The 14,374-nt window shown below is 32.7% G+C and overlaps 1 protein-coding gene across 1 annotated transcript in view; it reads right to left on the bottom strand.

Moving 5' to 3' along the window:
- Positions 1 to 9,745, bottom strand: part of LOC136039786 (vacuolar fusion protein CCZ1 homolog) — a 66,950-nt gene extending 57,205 nt beyond the window's left edge. The window contains exon 1 of the mRNA XM_065723659.1: positions 9,620 to 9,745. Coding sequence (XP_065579731.1) covers positions 9,620 to 9,676 — 57 coding nt within the window. The 5' untranslated portion in view covers positions 9,677 to 9,745. The remainder of the gene's footprint in view (positions 1 to 9,619) is intronic.
- Between the last annotated feature and the right edge of the window lie 4,629 nt (positions 9,746 to 14,374).

Genomic DNA, 14,374 nt, shown 5'->3' with positions numbered 1-14,374 from the left:
GCAGCTGACCAAATCAAGATGAAACTTCAAGGGCTTCATGAGGGGGATGTTAGACTGGCCAAAAGACAAAATATGCAGACAACAACTGCTATTAATACTGCTGCTACTATCATTACTACTACTAATAATAATAATACAACACTGCTACTGCTCCTACTACTACCACTACTAGTATGCAACTAGTACTATTAAGGGGTATGAATTAGTACATTGGGTATGAAGGCGAAAATTTGAGAGAACATTGAGGAAAAATTTGAACTAAATACAAACACATCTGCCTGCAGATTGTCAAATCTGCAGCTGTACATCAGGAATGAATTAGGGTATTAAGTTGGAACTTTCAGAAAATGTTTAAAGGGGAAGATCAGTTGACCAAAAGGTAACATGTGGACAATATCACTACTACTACTACTACTGCTACTTTTGATACTACAACTACTTCTATTGCAAATGCTACTAACACTAAGAATATCAAGGCAAAATTTCAGGATGTGTTGAGGGGGGGGGGGGGGAATTGAACTAAATTAAAACACACTATGAAATTGCAGATTTTCAAAAGGGTTTATCAGCAATATCATAGCCACAGCTAATTATATTCAGTTGGAACTTCCAGAGCTAGATGAGGTGTTCAACTGACCAAAAGGCATTATGCTAATGCTACTGCTGCTACTAGTACTAGTGCTATTACTGTTAATGCTACTACTAGTTCTACAACTAGTACTCCTAGCATTGCTACTTTGACTACTATTACAACTATGGCTAAGGGTTGAAGGTGAAATTTTCAGGGAATATTGAGGGGCAAAATTAAACTAAATCACAACACACCATCTGCATGCCGGTTGCCAAAAGGGCACATCAGCAATATCTAAGGAATAGCTTGGCATGTCAAATTGAAACTTACAGGGCTTGTCGAGAGGGATGTTGAACTGACAGAAGGACAATATTTGTATCCTACTACTACTGAGGCTAAGAGTAAAGGCAAAGATTTTGGAGAATGACGAAACAGTGTTGAACCAAATTAAACACACTATGTACATAAAGGTTATCAAGAGGACGTATCAGCAGTGTCTCAGGAACAGTTCACGGTATTAAATTGAAACTTTCAGCATGTGTTGAGGGGGATGTTGAAAAAACCAAAGGTCCTAGGGCATACAGCTACTAATGTTACTACTACTACTGCAGCTCTTTTCATTACTTGTTTTTCTTTTCCTTCTCTAGGTGAATTTTTATTGTGATTAGAGTATCCATTGGGATCTCTATTTTCTTTCTATTTGCAGTTCTTCTTTTCTGTTTCCTGGGGAATCCTTTTTGGGAATGGAAAAAAATCTGTAATTTCTAAATAGCTGTTGTTAGTAGAGCCAGATATTTTAGCAGGCAGCTGTTCTGAAATCAAGTTTCTAAGGGGTGGTTCACTTGCAAATGTTACTTCTGAACATCAGGCAATTAGCTTCTGAGCCAAAAATGGACCATTGCGGTAATTCTGGTCTATTGGAAAAGTATGAACTTTGTAATGGTTGTCTTGAAAAACTTCTGGGTTGAATGGATGAGTTCCAGTGCAGTAGAACCTGCTGATTATGCTCTTCAGGGTAACAGCCTCTAAGTAAGATGAGCCAAGAATTTCTACAACACTAGCAGTAGCTATGGTTTTGCATTTGTTTCTAATGATAAAATCTGCAGCTTCTTGATTGCTGTACTCCTTAATTGAAATATAAGAGAAGGATACAGAGGCTACAGTTTATGAGTTGTATGCTGGGGTATGGTAAATGGATTAACACGTTTTCATTAGCCAGCCCAAGTAGATTGCTTGAATATCTAGTAATGTGATTGTCAAAAATAAAAAGCACAGGTTTTGATTTTGAGGTATTACATGACTAATAAAGTGGTTTGCCAGATCAGGAACAGCTTGGTCATCATCCCCCCAGAAGCTTATTCATTTTTGAACACAATGGTCACTGGTAGAGCTCCATTTAGTAGGATCTCAGGGCACATTTTTTCTGGGGAAAATCATCATCAAAGGATCTGCATTTATATTAGCACTGACACAGACACAAAGCATGATATTTTGTTCTTTTTTTTTGACAGACGTTACCTTTCAGACTTGTCTTTGGCCCTTCTCAGCAATGACAGTGTCTGGCTTATGAACAGTTGATAGTCCCGTTTTATCAACATACTAAATGTTTTCTGGGCTACAGCAGTGACAAATGTATAAAATCCAAACATTGTTGAAGCACTGGTGAACTGTCTGTTGGATTGTAAGCTCTGGGCTGTTGCTGCATAGACCCCAGATACCAATCCTCTCCTGCAGCTCAATTTTTCTCATCGCTAGTCCATGAATACAGATTTTTAAGCTGCTTTGGCGAGGGGTATTTGCAACAAAGTAGATGCAGTTCAAGTGGTGACAGTGCATACTGCATATGACATATTATTCACACATATCTGACAAGAACCTGTTCTTGTTCATCTGTAAAAATTCTACAAGTGGCGTGTCATGGTGAAAAAATGGAGTGGGGTAAACTTCCAACCTCCAGGCTGCTCTTGCTGATTCTCTTCACATAAAGACTCAACAATTAAGCCAAGAAAAAAAGTCCATCACCAAAATCTTCTTTCCTCCATTTTAAATTTAGTTCATTCCAGTTCAAGAAATGCCACTGTCTTCTAGCACCTATAGGGAATGGCATAACGAAAGTAAAACAGTTCAAAATAGGGATGAAACCTTTTTATTGACAGTGAACAGATATAAAATTTAACTGGATATTTCGAACATATCCATCAGCAGTAAAACAGTGATAGACTACGGGGAGTAGCATAATGGAAATATTGTAAAAACAATAAGAGTAAAAAAAACAATATACAAATAGTAAAATACAGAATAGTACAACAACAAAAGATAACAAAACGCTACAATCAAAACAAAATGAAAGATAGCCAAGCTTCACCATGCCCTAGCCTGGTGAGCCTGAGCATAAAATTTGTGGCAAATGTGGGCATAAGGGCATCTGCAGGAAGTTATGATCTAATCTCTATTTCTTGATAGATGGTGCCAAATGCTTTTGAGGTGAGTGGCAGCATAAACTGACAGATATGCATGGTAACAGACAATTACTAAATCTTTAAAAACACCTGTTAAAAAGCTCTTTTTTTAGAAATAAAATGTCATATTCTGCAAGAAAAAAGGACCAATTATTAGAAAAAGTTATAACTAAAAAAATCAAATTCTCTGAACTAAGAAAGTATCATTAAACCATCAGTTTATTTTCATTAGTTTTTCCAGTCATCTTGATTTTTATGGAGATTTTATATCCTTTTATTTGCAGTATCTTAACTTGTGTACATAGTGATTCCAGTTTGTTGTAAGTTTGACTTGAATCTTGATTTGAATCAGATCTGATGAGTAAGTCAAAATATTCAGGAAAAACAGGATTTGTGGAATAATTGTTGCAACTGTTCAGCTCTGGAGGTAGAAATAAGGGGAGAAGTTTTTCTTACTATTTGCGCCTTGAATTTATTTTAACTTCATTTCAGGTCTGTGTGTCATACTGTTTTCCTGATGGGAAGATATTTCTTGTTTGGGTTTCTTCTGTCGGCCAGCTACTATGCTGTTGAATTACTGATTTCCACCATGAAAAAGTGCAGTTGTTAAGTGGTCTCATATTATGTGGTATAAATTTTTTGTTGTAATTTTCTGTTCTTGTAAAATAAATGGTATTTTTGGCATTTATTGATGCTTAAGAAACAGAAAAGGAAAACTTAATCATGAGAACTAAATATTAGACTGTAGGCCTAGGAAATTGAGCAAGATTAGTGATGGAAATCCAATAATAGAACAGAAAATCAGACAACTGGCTCTTTCACCAGAGAAGTTTCAAGGGTTTCAAGCTCTCTGTGTTTTTTAATTTTGAAAAGAGGAACATGGGCCGTGATGAAGATGAGCTGGTCTCCACTAATATCAAGAACAACATAGAACAACTTACAGTTACAGGAGCAAATAGACAGGGTACCAGGTAGAAATATGGTGTTTTTGCTAGGAGATTTTAATGCCCAGGTTGGTAGAAATAGGGATAGATGGTATCCTAGCCTAGGTAATTTTGGTGTAGGAAAAGAAAACAGTAATGGCTATAGGCTTTTGCAATTTTGTAGGTATAACAACCTAGTTATAACCAATACAGTGTTTGGTCACAAAATGGCCCATAAGTTGACATGGTATTCACGTGATGGTAAGACAGCAAACCTTATTGATTATGTTATTGTAAACAGAAGACTAGCAGGATCAATACAAGATACTAGGGTGTATAGGAGTGCCGTTATTGATGTTAAAAGTAAAGATCACCATCTAGTAGTGTCTAAGGTTAATTTAAAGCTGAAATTTCGGAAGAGTAACTCCCTCCCGGAAAGTTATGATGTTGGTAGACTTCAGGATGAAAATTTGAGAAAAACATTCCAGGAACAGTTGAGTACTAAACTTGAGGGTTTAAAATTTGACAATGTGGAGGATGGATGGAATAATTTCAGAAAAACAATTTGTGAAGTTGCTGATGGTTTCCTAGGGAAGAGTGCTAAGACAGCAACTAGGAATATTAGTGAAAAAGCTTTAGGTTTAATAGAGAGTAGAAGGGGTTTGTATAAGAATTATCTGAGCGATAGGTCGCATGAAAACAAAAGGAATGTAAAGAAAGTGGAGAAAGCATTAAAATATGAACTAAGGAGATGTGAAATGGAGGCGATGGATAAAATTGCTGAGGATCTGGAAGATGCAGCTAGACGGCATAATAGTAAAATATTATACTGGCATGTTAATAAATTGAAAGGGAGTAGCTGATCCGGACTAGTCCCAGTTAAAGATAGAAATGGGGTCACAATTAGTGATAAGGAAAAAGTTAAAGAAAGATGGGTGGAACATTTTGAGAATGTGCTAAACCGAGATAGGTTTTACGAGTTCAGTTAGAGGTTTTACGAGTTCAGGGTGCTAAAATAGGCTTGAAAATTAATGTTAAGAAGACTAAGTCACTAAGGTTAGGAATAAGTGAAGATGAACAGGTGACCTTAGGTAACGAAAAGATTGATCAGGTTGGGAGCTTCAGTTATCTTGGTAGTATTATTAGTAAAGATGGTGGGAGCAGTGAAGATGTTAAAAGTAGAATAGCTAAAGCTCAGGGTGTTTTTTCACAGTTAAAAAAAGTTTGGAAGAATAGAAAGATAAGCCTACAAACCAAGATTAGAATATTGGAAGCTACAGTGATGACAGTGGTCAAATATGGCTCTGAAGCATGGACACTCCGAAATGCAGATGAAAATTTACTAGATGTTTTCCAGAGAAATTGCCTACGGATTGTTCTGGGTACCCGGCTGACTGACCGTATTTCAAACAGTAGGTTGTACGAAAAGTGTGGTTCAATCCCGCTTTCTGGGGCTATAATGAAAGAAAGGTTGAGATGGCTAGGCCACGTTCTACGGATGAAGGATGACAGATTACCGAAGATTGTCCTTTTTGGCCAACCGTCTGGGGCTACACGGAAAGCAGGTCGTCCTTGTCTGGGTTGGGAGGATGTCATAAATAAGGATTTAAAGGAAATGGGAACTTCCTGGGAGGGTGTAAAGAGGGAGGCTTTAAATAGATTAGGTTGGAGGAGGAGCGTGCGTAGCTGTGTTGGCCTCAGGCGGCTTGGTGCTGCAGTGAGTTATTAGTAGTAGTAGTAGTATTAGGCCTCATCCTTAACAGACTTTCACTTTGTTTTACCTTATCCCTTAATGGTCAAATATATAGTACAAATAATATACTCTTTGTATTTTCAATAGGCTAGCCTAGTTGAACTTTCTTTCAGCATCTTGTTTATGGATAAATTAGATTAAAAAGAAGAAGAGTCACATTGTTTAAAAAACAAAGACTAGCCTTTGTACAGTTATTGCTGTACATTTTTATCAATAGGGGGGAGAAAAGTTTCTAAAGTAAATTAATATACTGTCAGGAATGATTTAGCCTAGGCTAATTAAGGTCCTTAGAACGTTTAAAGTAGTTTCCAGAATTGTATGTTTTCATGTGGAGACCTTAACTATTATTGGTAAAATTCTAGTTGAGTGACTTCTTGCTATCTCAGAAAGAGGTTAGGTTAGGAAAATGAAACTTTTAGGGATGGGTCTACAGGCTAATATATATACCAGGAAGGTATTTTGAGGTCCCTAACTATACCCCTCTCCTATATAATGAAACTTTTTGTGCATTACGGCTTATATTTTGGTCAAATTTGATCCTATATTACTATTAAAAGTGTAAATCCTTGCTTACCTTAGAAAAAGTCAACTTTCAACTGTTTTTTAAGCTACTATATTCCATAATTATAACATCCACCTTTGAAAGACAATTATTGCCTTTTATTGAATAGTTCAGACTGGAATGCAGGCATTTAAATGAGCCCAATGTTTTGAAATCTCTTATAAAAGGCCTTTAAACAGGGGTAATAGAATGTTGAACGTAAGGGATTTCTCACTCAAAATTATAATTAGGTGCTATGATTGGGTCCGGCTCTGGTGTTTCTATGTTATATGTTTGTCAATAACATCTGTTTTTTAAATCATATTGGCATAGAGAAAGTCCATTTCTTCAAGAAGGCTCAATAATGATTCTTAGAAACCTGAAGAGAGGCAAAACAGAAATTTGATGGGAAAAATAAACAGAAGTCCTAGATACATTATTGACATAACCATAACAGATATGCTCTTTTTGAGGGAGTTGGGGGGAGGGAGGGTTAATTCTGAAAATTGGAAAAAATGAGGTATTTTTAACTTACAAAGGAGTGATTGGATCTTAATGAAATTTCATATTTAGAAGGACCTTGTAACTCAGATCTCTTAGTTTAAATTCAGATCAATCCAGTGTCATTGGGGAGAGCAGGGAGGGGACCAGAAATCTTGGAAAACACAGAGTGGAAGGATTTGACCAGGATGTAGCTATTGGTATCAAAATTCCAATGAAATGGCCTTGGTGATTCAGGGGTCATTCTAAGAGAATTGGAACAAAATTCAAACTTTAGCGTAAAGGGTGCAGTATTGACAAGGGGGTAAACTCCCTCATATATGGACTAATAATTGTTTGTTTTAAGTTTTAATGTTGCTCCTTTGATGGTACAAACTTTAGAGAAAGCAAATAACACATCTTTTAATTTTTTTTTTTTTACACCTCTCTAAGTGCATTATTAGTACGACCAGTTATATACTACTTTATGTAATGTACTAAGTTATGTACCTCTCTAAGTTATGTACAGAGGTTAACAACAAACTTTTATTATCATTTAAAGCCTCCAAAAAAAGAATCAAGAAATAGAATTGACTTGACATCAAATGGTGTCTTTCTTTTTCTTAATATGTATGCCACTAAGTAAAGTGCATATTGAAAAGCATCTCCTCCTTGGGCTGTGGTTGATGGCTTAGAAGTCCCTTCATGTGTAGGATGATTTTAAAAATGAGCAGAAACAAAAAACAAGAGACAAGAGCTCTTATGGCATGAGCTCTAGCATAATTCTAAGATTTAATAGATTGATTTAAAAGGAAAATCAGAGGCTCAATGCCAGTCGGGATTTAAAATAGGAGCTCTGAGACACAAGATCCTTCTAAATATCAAATTTCATTAAGATCCAATCACCCATTTCAAAGTTAAAAATAGCTCATTTTTTTCAATTTTCCCTCTCCCTCCAGCCCCCCCCCCAGATGGTCAAATAAGGGAAACTACTGTTATTAAGTCAATTTTAGCAGGTTCTTGACACACCTACAAATTTTTATTGTCCTGGCACATCCAGAAGCACAAAACTCACCAAAGCATGGGAAATCCCCCCAACTCCCCCAGAGAGTGCAGATCCATTCTAATTATGTCAGTCATGTATCTAGAACTTGTGCTTATTCTTCTCATCAAATTTCATCCCAATCTCTTCACTCTTAGTGTTTTCCAAGATTTCTAGTTTCCAAGACTTCTGATTTCCCCTCCAAGCACCTATGTCCCTGGATCCAATTCAATTTGAAAATAAAGCATCTGAGACATAAGATCTATCAATATATCAAGTTTCATTAAGATCTGACCAGCCATTCACAAGTTAAAGATGCCACAATTTTCACATCTTCCAAGATTTCTGATTTTCCCCTCCAACTCCTTTTAATGTCACTTGATCTGGTCAGGATTTAAAATGAGAGCTCTGAAGCACAAGATCCTTCTAAATATTAAATTTCATTAAGATCTTATCACCCATTTGTAAGTTAAAGATACCTTTTTTTCTAATTTTTCCAAATTAACCTCCCAACTCTTCCAAAGAGAGTAGATCTGGTCTGGCTATGTTAGTAACATATCTTGAACTTGTGCTTATTCTTCCCACCAGCTTTCATCTGATCTCCCACTCTAAGTGTTTTCCAAGATTTCTGGTCCCCTCCCAACTCTCCCCAATGACACTGGATCTGATCTGAATTTAAACTAAGAGATCTGAGTTACAAGGTCCCTCTAAATATGAAATTTCATTAAGGTCTGATCACACCTTTGTGAGTTAAAAATATCTCATTTTTTTAGATTTTCAGAATTAACCCTCCCTCTCCACAACTCCCCTCAAAGAGAGCATATCCACTAAGGTTGTGTCAATCTTGTATTTAGGACTTCAGCTTATTTTTTCCACCAAATTTCTGTTTTGCCTCTCTTCAGGTTTCTAAGAATCACTATTGAGCCTTCTTGAAGAAATGGACTTTCTCTATGCCATTATGATTTAAAAAATAGATGTTATTGACAAACATATAAAATAGAAACACCAAAGCCATACCCAATTGTAGCACCTAATCATAATTTTGAGTGAGAAATCCCTTAAGTTCAATGTTCTATTACCCCTGTTTCAAGGTCTTTTATAAGAGATTTCAAACCATAGGGTCCATTTAAATGCCTACATTCCAGTCTGAACTATACCATAAAAGGTAATAATTATTGGTGTTATAATTATGGAATACAGTAGCTTAAAAAACAATGAAAAGTTAACTTTTTCTAAGGTAAGCAAGGATTTAGACTTTAAATAGTAATATAGGATCAAATTTGACCAAACTATAAGCTGTAATGCACTAAAAGCTGCATTATATAGAGTGGGGGGAGGGGAATAGTTAGGGACCTCAAAATACCTTTCCAGGATATACTTTATCCTGTAGACCCATCCCTGAAAGTTTCATTTTCCTAACCAAACCCCTTTCTGAGATAGCAAGAAGTCACTCAACTAGAATTTTACCTACACTAATAGTGATATAGGATCAAATTTGACCAAAATATAAGCTGTAATGCACAAAAAGCTGCATTATATAGAGGAGGGGGGAGGGGTATAGCTAGAGACCTCAAAATAACTTCCTTGGATATAAGCTACTTTAGCCTGTAAACCCATCCCTGAAAGTTTCATTTTCCTAACCTAACCCCTTTCTGAGATAGCAAGAAGTCACTCCACTAGAATTTTACCATATTCTTTATTAGATATATATCCTTCAGAGCCACTTCTGCCATGCGGATAACAAATGAGTTTCAGTTCAAATATATAACCCAGCTTATAAATTATTAAGATCTAGACTAAATTTTTCTTTCAAAAACATAAAGATAACTGTAGTAGCAAAGAACAAATACCTGGCCTTCTTCAGTACAATACGAAGAATTAAAAACATAAAACTTTTTCAGCTTCATAATGTTAATTCTTCATGTGTTCGTCCATCAATCATGGAAACAATTTTCAAACATTTCGCCATAAATCCAGAATTGTCGAAAGTAAATGACAGAGAATAGGATTATTGTGCATCTCGGCGGCTTTCTGCAGTCCAAATATATATATATATATATATATATACTAGCTGTTGGGGTGGCGCTTCGCGCCCCCCCCAAAACCCCCCGCGCGCGTAAGTCGTTACGCGCCATTGTAGTTGTGTCCCTATGTCCCACCTGTGAATATAGATAGATATATTATATATATGTTTTTAACTACGTAAAACTTGCGAATATACAACATTCTTTGCTGTCCCATTGTCTGTGCATATAAATAGATTGTCAGGTTTACCGACTCTTGAACATGCAACATATAATGGTCCCCCTGTGCCCCCCGGCGTCCCCGTTGTAGTTGTGTCCCTGTGTCCCGGTCGTCATTTATATATTTTACTTATGTCCTGGTCATTATGGCTTTTGTAGGGTCATTTATATTTCCTGTGTCCCGGTCGTCATTTGTATCCCGGTGTCCCGGTCTGTATATACATTCGTTTTTTAGTTTTGTTTTTCTCCTTTATTTTTTTCCTTTTTTCTTTTTTTTCTTTTTTAGTTTATTTAGATTTTTAGATTTTTTAGTTTTTTTATTAGTTTTTATTTTTTTTTTCTTTTTAGTTTTTTTGTAGTTTTTACCTTCTTTTTAGTTTTTTTTTTTACTTATGTCCTGGTCGTCATTTATACTCCCTGTGTCCCGGTGCTTTGATGATTGCTAATCGAACATTCCTTTTGTCCCGGTCGCTTTCTCTTTGAGTGTCGTCATACCTTGTTGGTGGGGGCGCTTTGCGCCCCCCCAAGCCCCCCCGCGCGCGTAAGTCGTTACGCGCCATTGTAGTTGTGTCCCTATGTCCCACCTGTGAATATAGATAGATATATTATATATATGTTTTTAACTACGTAAAACTTGCGAATATACAACATTCTTTGCTGTCCCATTGTCTGTGCATATAAATAGATTGTCAGGTTTACCGACTCTTGAACATGCAACATATAATGGTCCATGGGAAAACAATCCGTATTCAGATCTATACCTCATGATTCTAATGATTGCCCTTGAGCTTTGTTGATGGTGATTGCTAATCGACCATTCCCTGTCCCGGTCGTCATTTATATCCCCCTGTGCCCCCGGCGTCCCCGTTGTAGTTGTGTCCCTGTGTCCCGGTCGTCATTTATATTTTTTACTTATGTCCTGATCATTATGGCTTATGTATGGTCATTTATATTCCCTGTGTCCCGGTCGTCATTTGTATCCCGGTGTCCCGGTCTGTATATACATTCGTTTTTTAGTTTTGTTTTTCTCCTTTATTTTTTTCCTTTTTTATTTTTTTTCTTTTTTAGTTTATTTAGATTTTTAGATTTTTTAGTTTTTTATTAGTTTTTAGGTTTTTTTTTCTTTTTAGTTTTTTTGTAGTTTTTACCTTCTTTTTAGTTTTTTTAGTTTTTTTTTTACTTATGTCCTGGTCGTCATTTATACTCCGTGTCCCGGTGCTTTGTTGATTGCTAATCGAACATTCCTTTTGTCCCGGTCGCTTTCTCTTTGAGTGTCGTCATTTATTTTTTTCTTTTTTAGTTCTTACCTTTTTTAGTTTTTTTTTAGTTTTTTAGATGAAAATTTTTTTTAGTTTTTTTCTTTTTTTCTTTTTAGTTTTTTATTGGTTTTTACCTTTTTTTTTTAGCTTTTTTAGTTTTTTTTCGTTTTTTCTTTTTACTTTTTTTTTAGTTTTTATCTTTTTTATTTTTTTTTAATTTTTATTCTTAATTTTATAGTTTTCTTTTCCTCTTCTATTTTTCAGTTTTTTCCTTTTTTTTAGTTTTTTTTTTTAGTTTTTAGTTTTTTTTAGTTTTTTACCTTTTTTTTAGTTTTTTTTAGTTTTTTTAGTTTTTTAGTTTTTTTATTAGTTTTTAGTTTTTTTGTAGTTTTTGCCTTTTTTTAATTTTTTCCATGACGTCACCTGATCCATCCACAGATCCACACACAGACAACTTATTTATATATATATATATATATATATATATATATATATATATATATATATATATATATATATTATTGTATAATAATAATAATATAATATTATTATAGTATATAATGAACTCTATTGTAAAGGCAAAATGCGCCAAGGATAAATCGGCGATGTATTGGGATCCATCCCATATGTTATTTCCCCTGACAGGGGGGGGGGAGAATTTCCCACATGGGTTAATTAGCTGGACACTGATAAAATATAAGAAGATGAGTTATATACGTATTGTAGCTGCGATTTTCAAAGTATTTTATGCATTTTGTTTTAGCCAAATTAATTTTTTTTCGAACTGCACTTTTGTTTTATCAAAATATATCGTGTGGAACTAAGGATAAGCTAATATTATGCTTATATATATATATATATATATATATATATATTTATATATATATATATATATGTATATATATATATATATATATATATATATATATATATATATATATATATATATATATATATATATATATATATATATATATGTATATATATATATATATATATATATAAATATATATATATATATATATATATATATATATATATATATATATATATATATATATATATATGTATATATATATATATATATATATATATATATATATATATATATATATATATATATATATATATATATATATATATATATAAAACTAAAACTAAAAAAACTAAAAAAAAACTAAAAAAAGGTAAAAAACTAAAAAAACTAAAAACTAAAAAAAAACTAAAAAAAGGAAAAAACTGAAAAATAGAAGAGAAAAGAAAACTAATAAAATTTTAGGCTAAAAAAGGTAAAAAACTAAAAACTAAAAAAAAACTGAAAAAACTAAAAAAAGGCAAAAACTACAAAAAAACTAAAAACTAATAAAAAAAAATAAAAAGGCTAAAAAACTAAAAAACTAAAAACAACTAAAAAAAGGTAAAAAACTAAAAAAAAACTAAAAACTAAAAAAAAACTAAAAAAAAGGAAAAAACTGAAAAATAGAAGAGAAAAAGAAAACTAATAAAATTTTAGGCTAAAAAAGGTAAAAAACTAAAAACTAAAAAAAACTGAAAAAACTAAAAAAAGGCAAAAACTACAAAAAAACTAAAAACTAATAAAAAAAATAAAAAGGCTAAAAAACTAAAAAACTAAAAAAAAACTAAAAAAAGGTAAAAAACTAAAAAAAACTAAAAACTAAAAAAAAACTAAAAAAAAGGAAAAAACTGAAAAATAGAAGAGAAAAAGAAAACTAATAAAATTAAGAATAAAAATTAAAAAAAAATAAAAAAGATAAAAACTAAAAAAAGTAAAAAGAAAAAACGAAAAAAAACTAAAAAAACTAAAAAAAGGAAAAAACTGAAAAATAGAAGAGAAAAAGAAAACTAATAAAATTTTAGGCTAAAAAAGGTAAAAAACTAAAAACTAAAAAAAAAACTGAAAAAACTAAAAAAAGGCAAAAACTACAAAAAAACTAAAAACTAATAAAAAAAATAAAAAGGCTAAAAAACTAAAAAAACTAAAAAAAACTAAAAAAAGGTAAAAAACTAAAAAAAACTAAAAACTAAAAAAAAAATAAAAAGGCTAAAAAACTAAAAAAACTAAAAAAAACTAAAAAAAGGTAAAAAACTAAAAAAAACTAAAAACTAAAAAAAAAACTAAAAAAAAGAAAAAAACAGAAAAATAGAAGAGAAAAAGAAAACTAATAAAATTAAGAATAAAAATTAAAAAAAAATAAAAAAGATAAAAACTAAAAAAAAAGTAAAAAGAAAAAACGAAAAAAAAAACTAAAAAAACTAAAAAAAAGGAAAAAACTGAAAAATAGAAGAGAAAAAGAAAACTAATAAAATTTTAGGCTAAAAAAGGTAAAAAACTAAAAACTAAAAAAAAACTGAAAAAACTAAAAAAAGGCAAAAACTACAAAAAAACTAAAAACTAAAAAAAAAACTAAAAAAAAGGAAAAAACTGAAAAATAGAAGAGAAAAAGAAAACTAATAAAATTAAGAATAAAAATTAAAAAAAAATAAAAAAGATAAAAACTAAAAAAAAAGTAAAAAGAAAAAACGAAAAAAAACTAAAAAAGCTAAAAAAAAAGGTAAAAACCAATAAAAAACTAAAAAGAAAAAAAGAAAAAAACTAAAAAAACTAAAACTAAAATGTATATACAGACCGGGACACTGGGATACAAATGACGACCGGGACACAGGGAATATAAATGACCATACATAAGCCATAATGATCAGGACATAAGTAAAAAATATAAATGACGACCGGGACACAGGGACACAACTACAACGGGGACGCCGGGGGGCACAGGGGGATATAAATGACGACCGGGACAGGGAATGGTCGATTAGCAATCACCATCAACAAAGCTCAAGGGCAATCATTAGAATCATGAGGTATAGATCTGAATACGGATTGTTTTCCCATGGACCATTATATGTTGCATGTTCAAGAGTCGGTAAACCTGACAATCTATTTATATGCACAGACAATGGGACAGCAAAGAATGTTGTATATTCGCAAGTTTTACGTAGTTAAAAACATATATATAATATATCTATCTATATTCACAGGTGGGACATAGGGACACAACTACAATGGCGCGTAACGACTTACGCG

The sequence above is a fragment of the Artemia franciscana genome, chromosome 20 (assembly GCF_032884065.1).
Source record: "Artemia franciscana chromosome 20, ASM3288406v1, whole genome shotgun sequence".
Taxonomy (NCBI): Eukaryota; Metazoa; Arthropoda; class Branchiopoda; order Anostraca; family Artemiidae; genus Artemia; species Artemia franciscana.
This window is presented reverse-complemented; position numbering and strand designations above follow the sequence as displayed.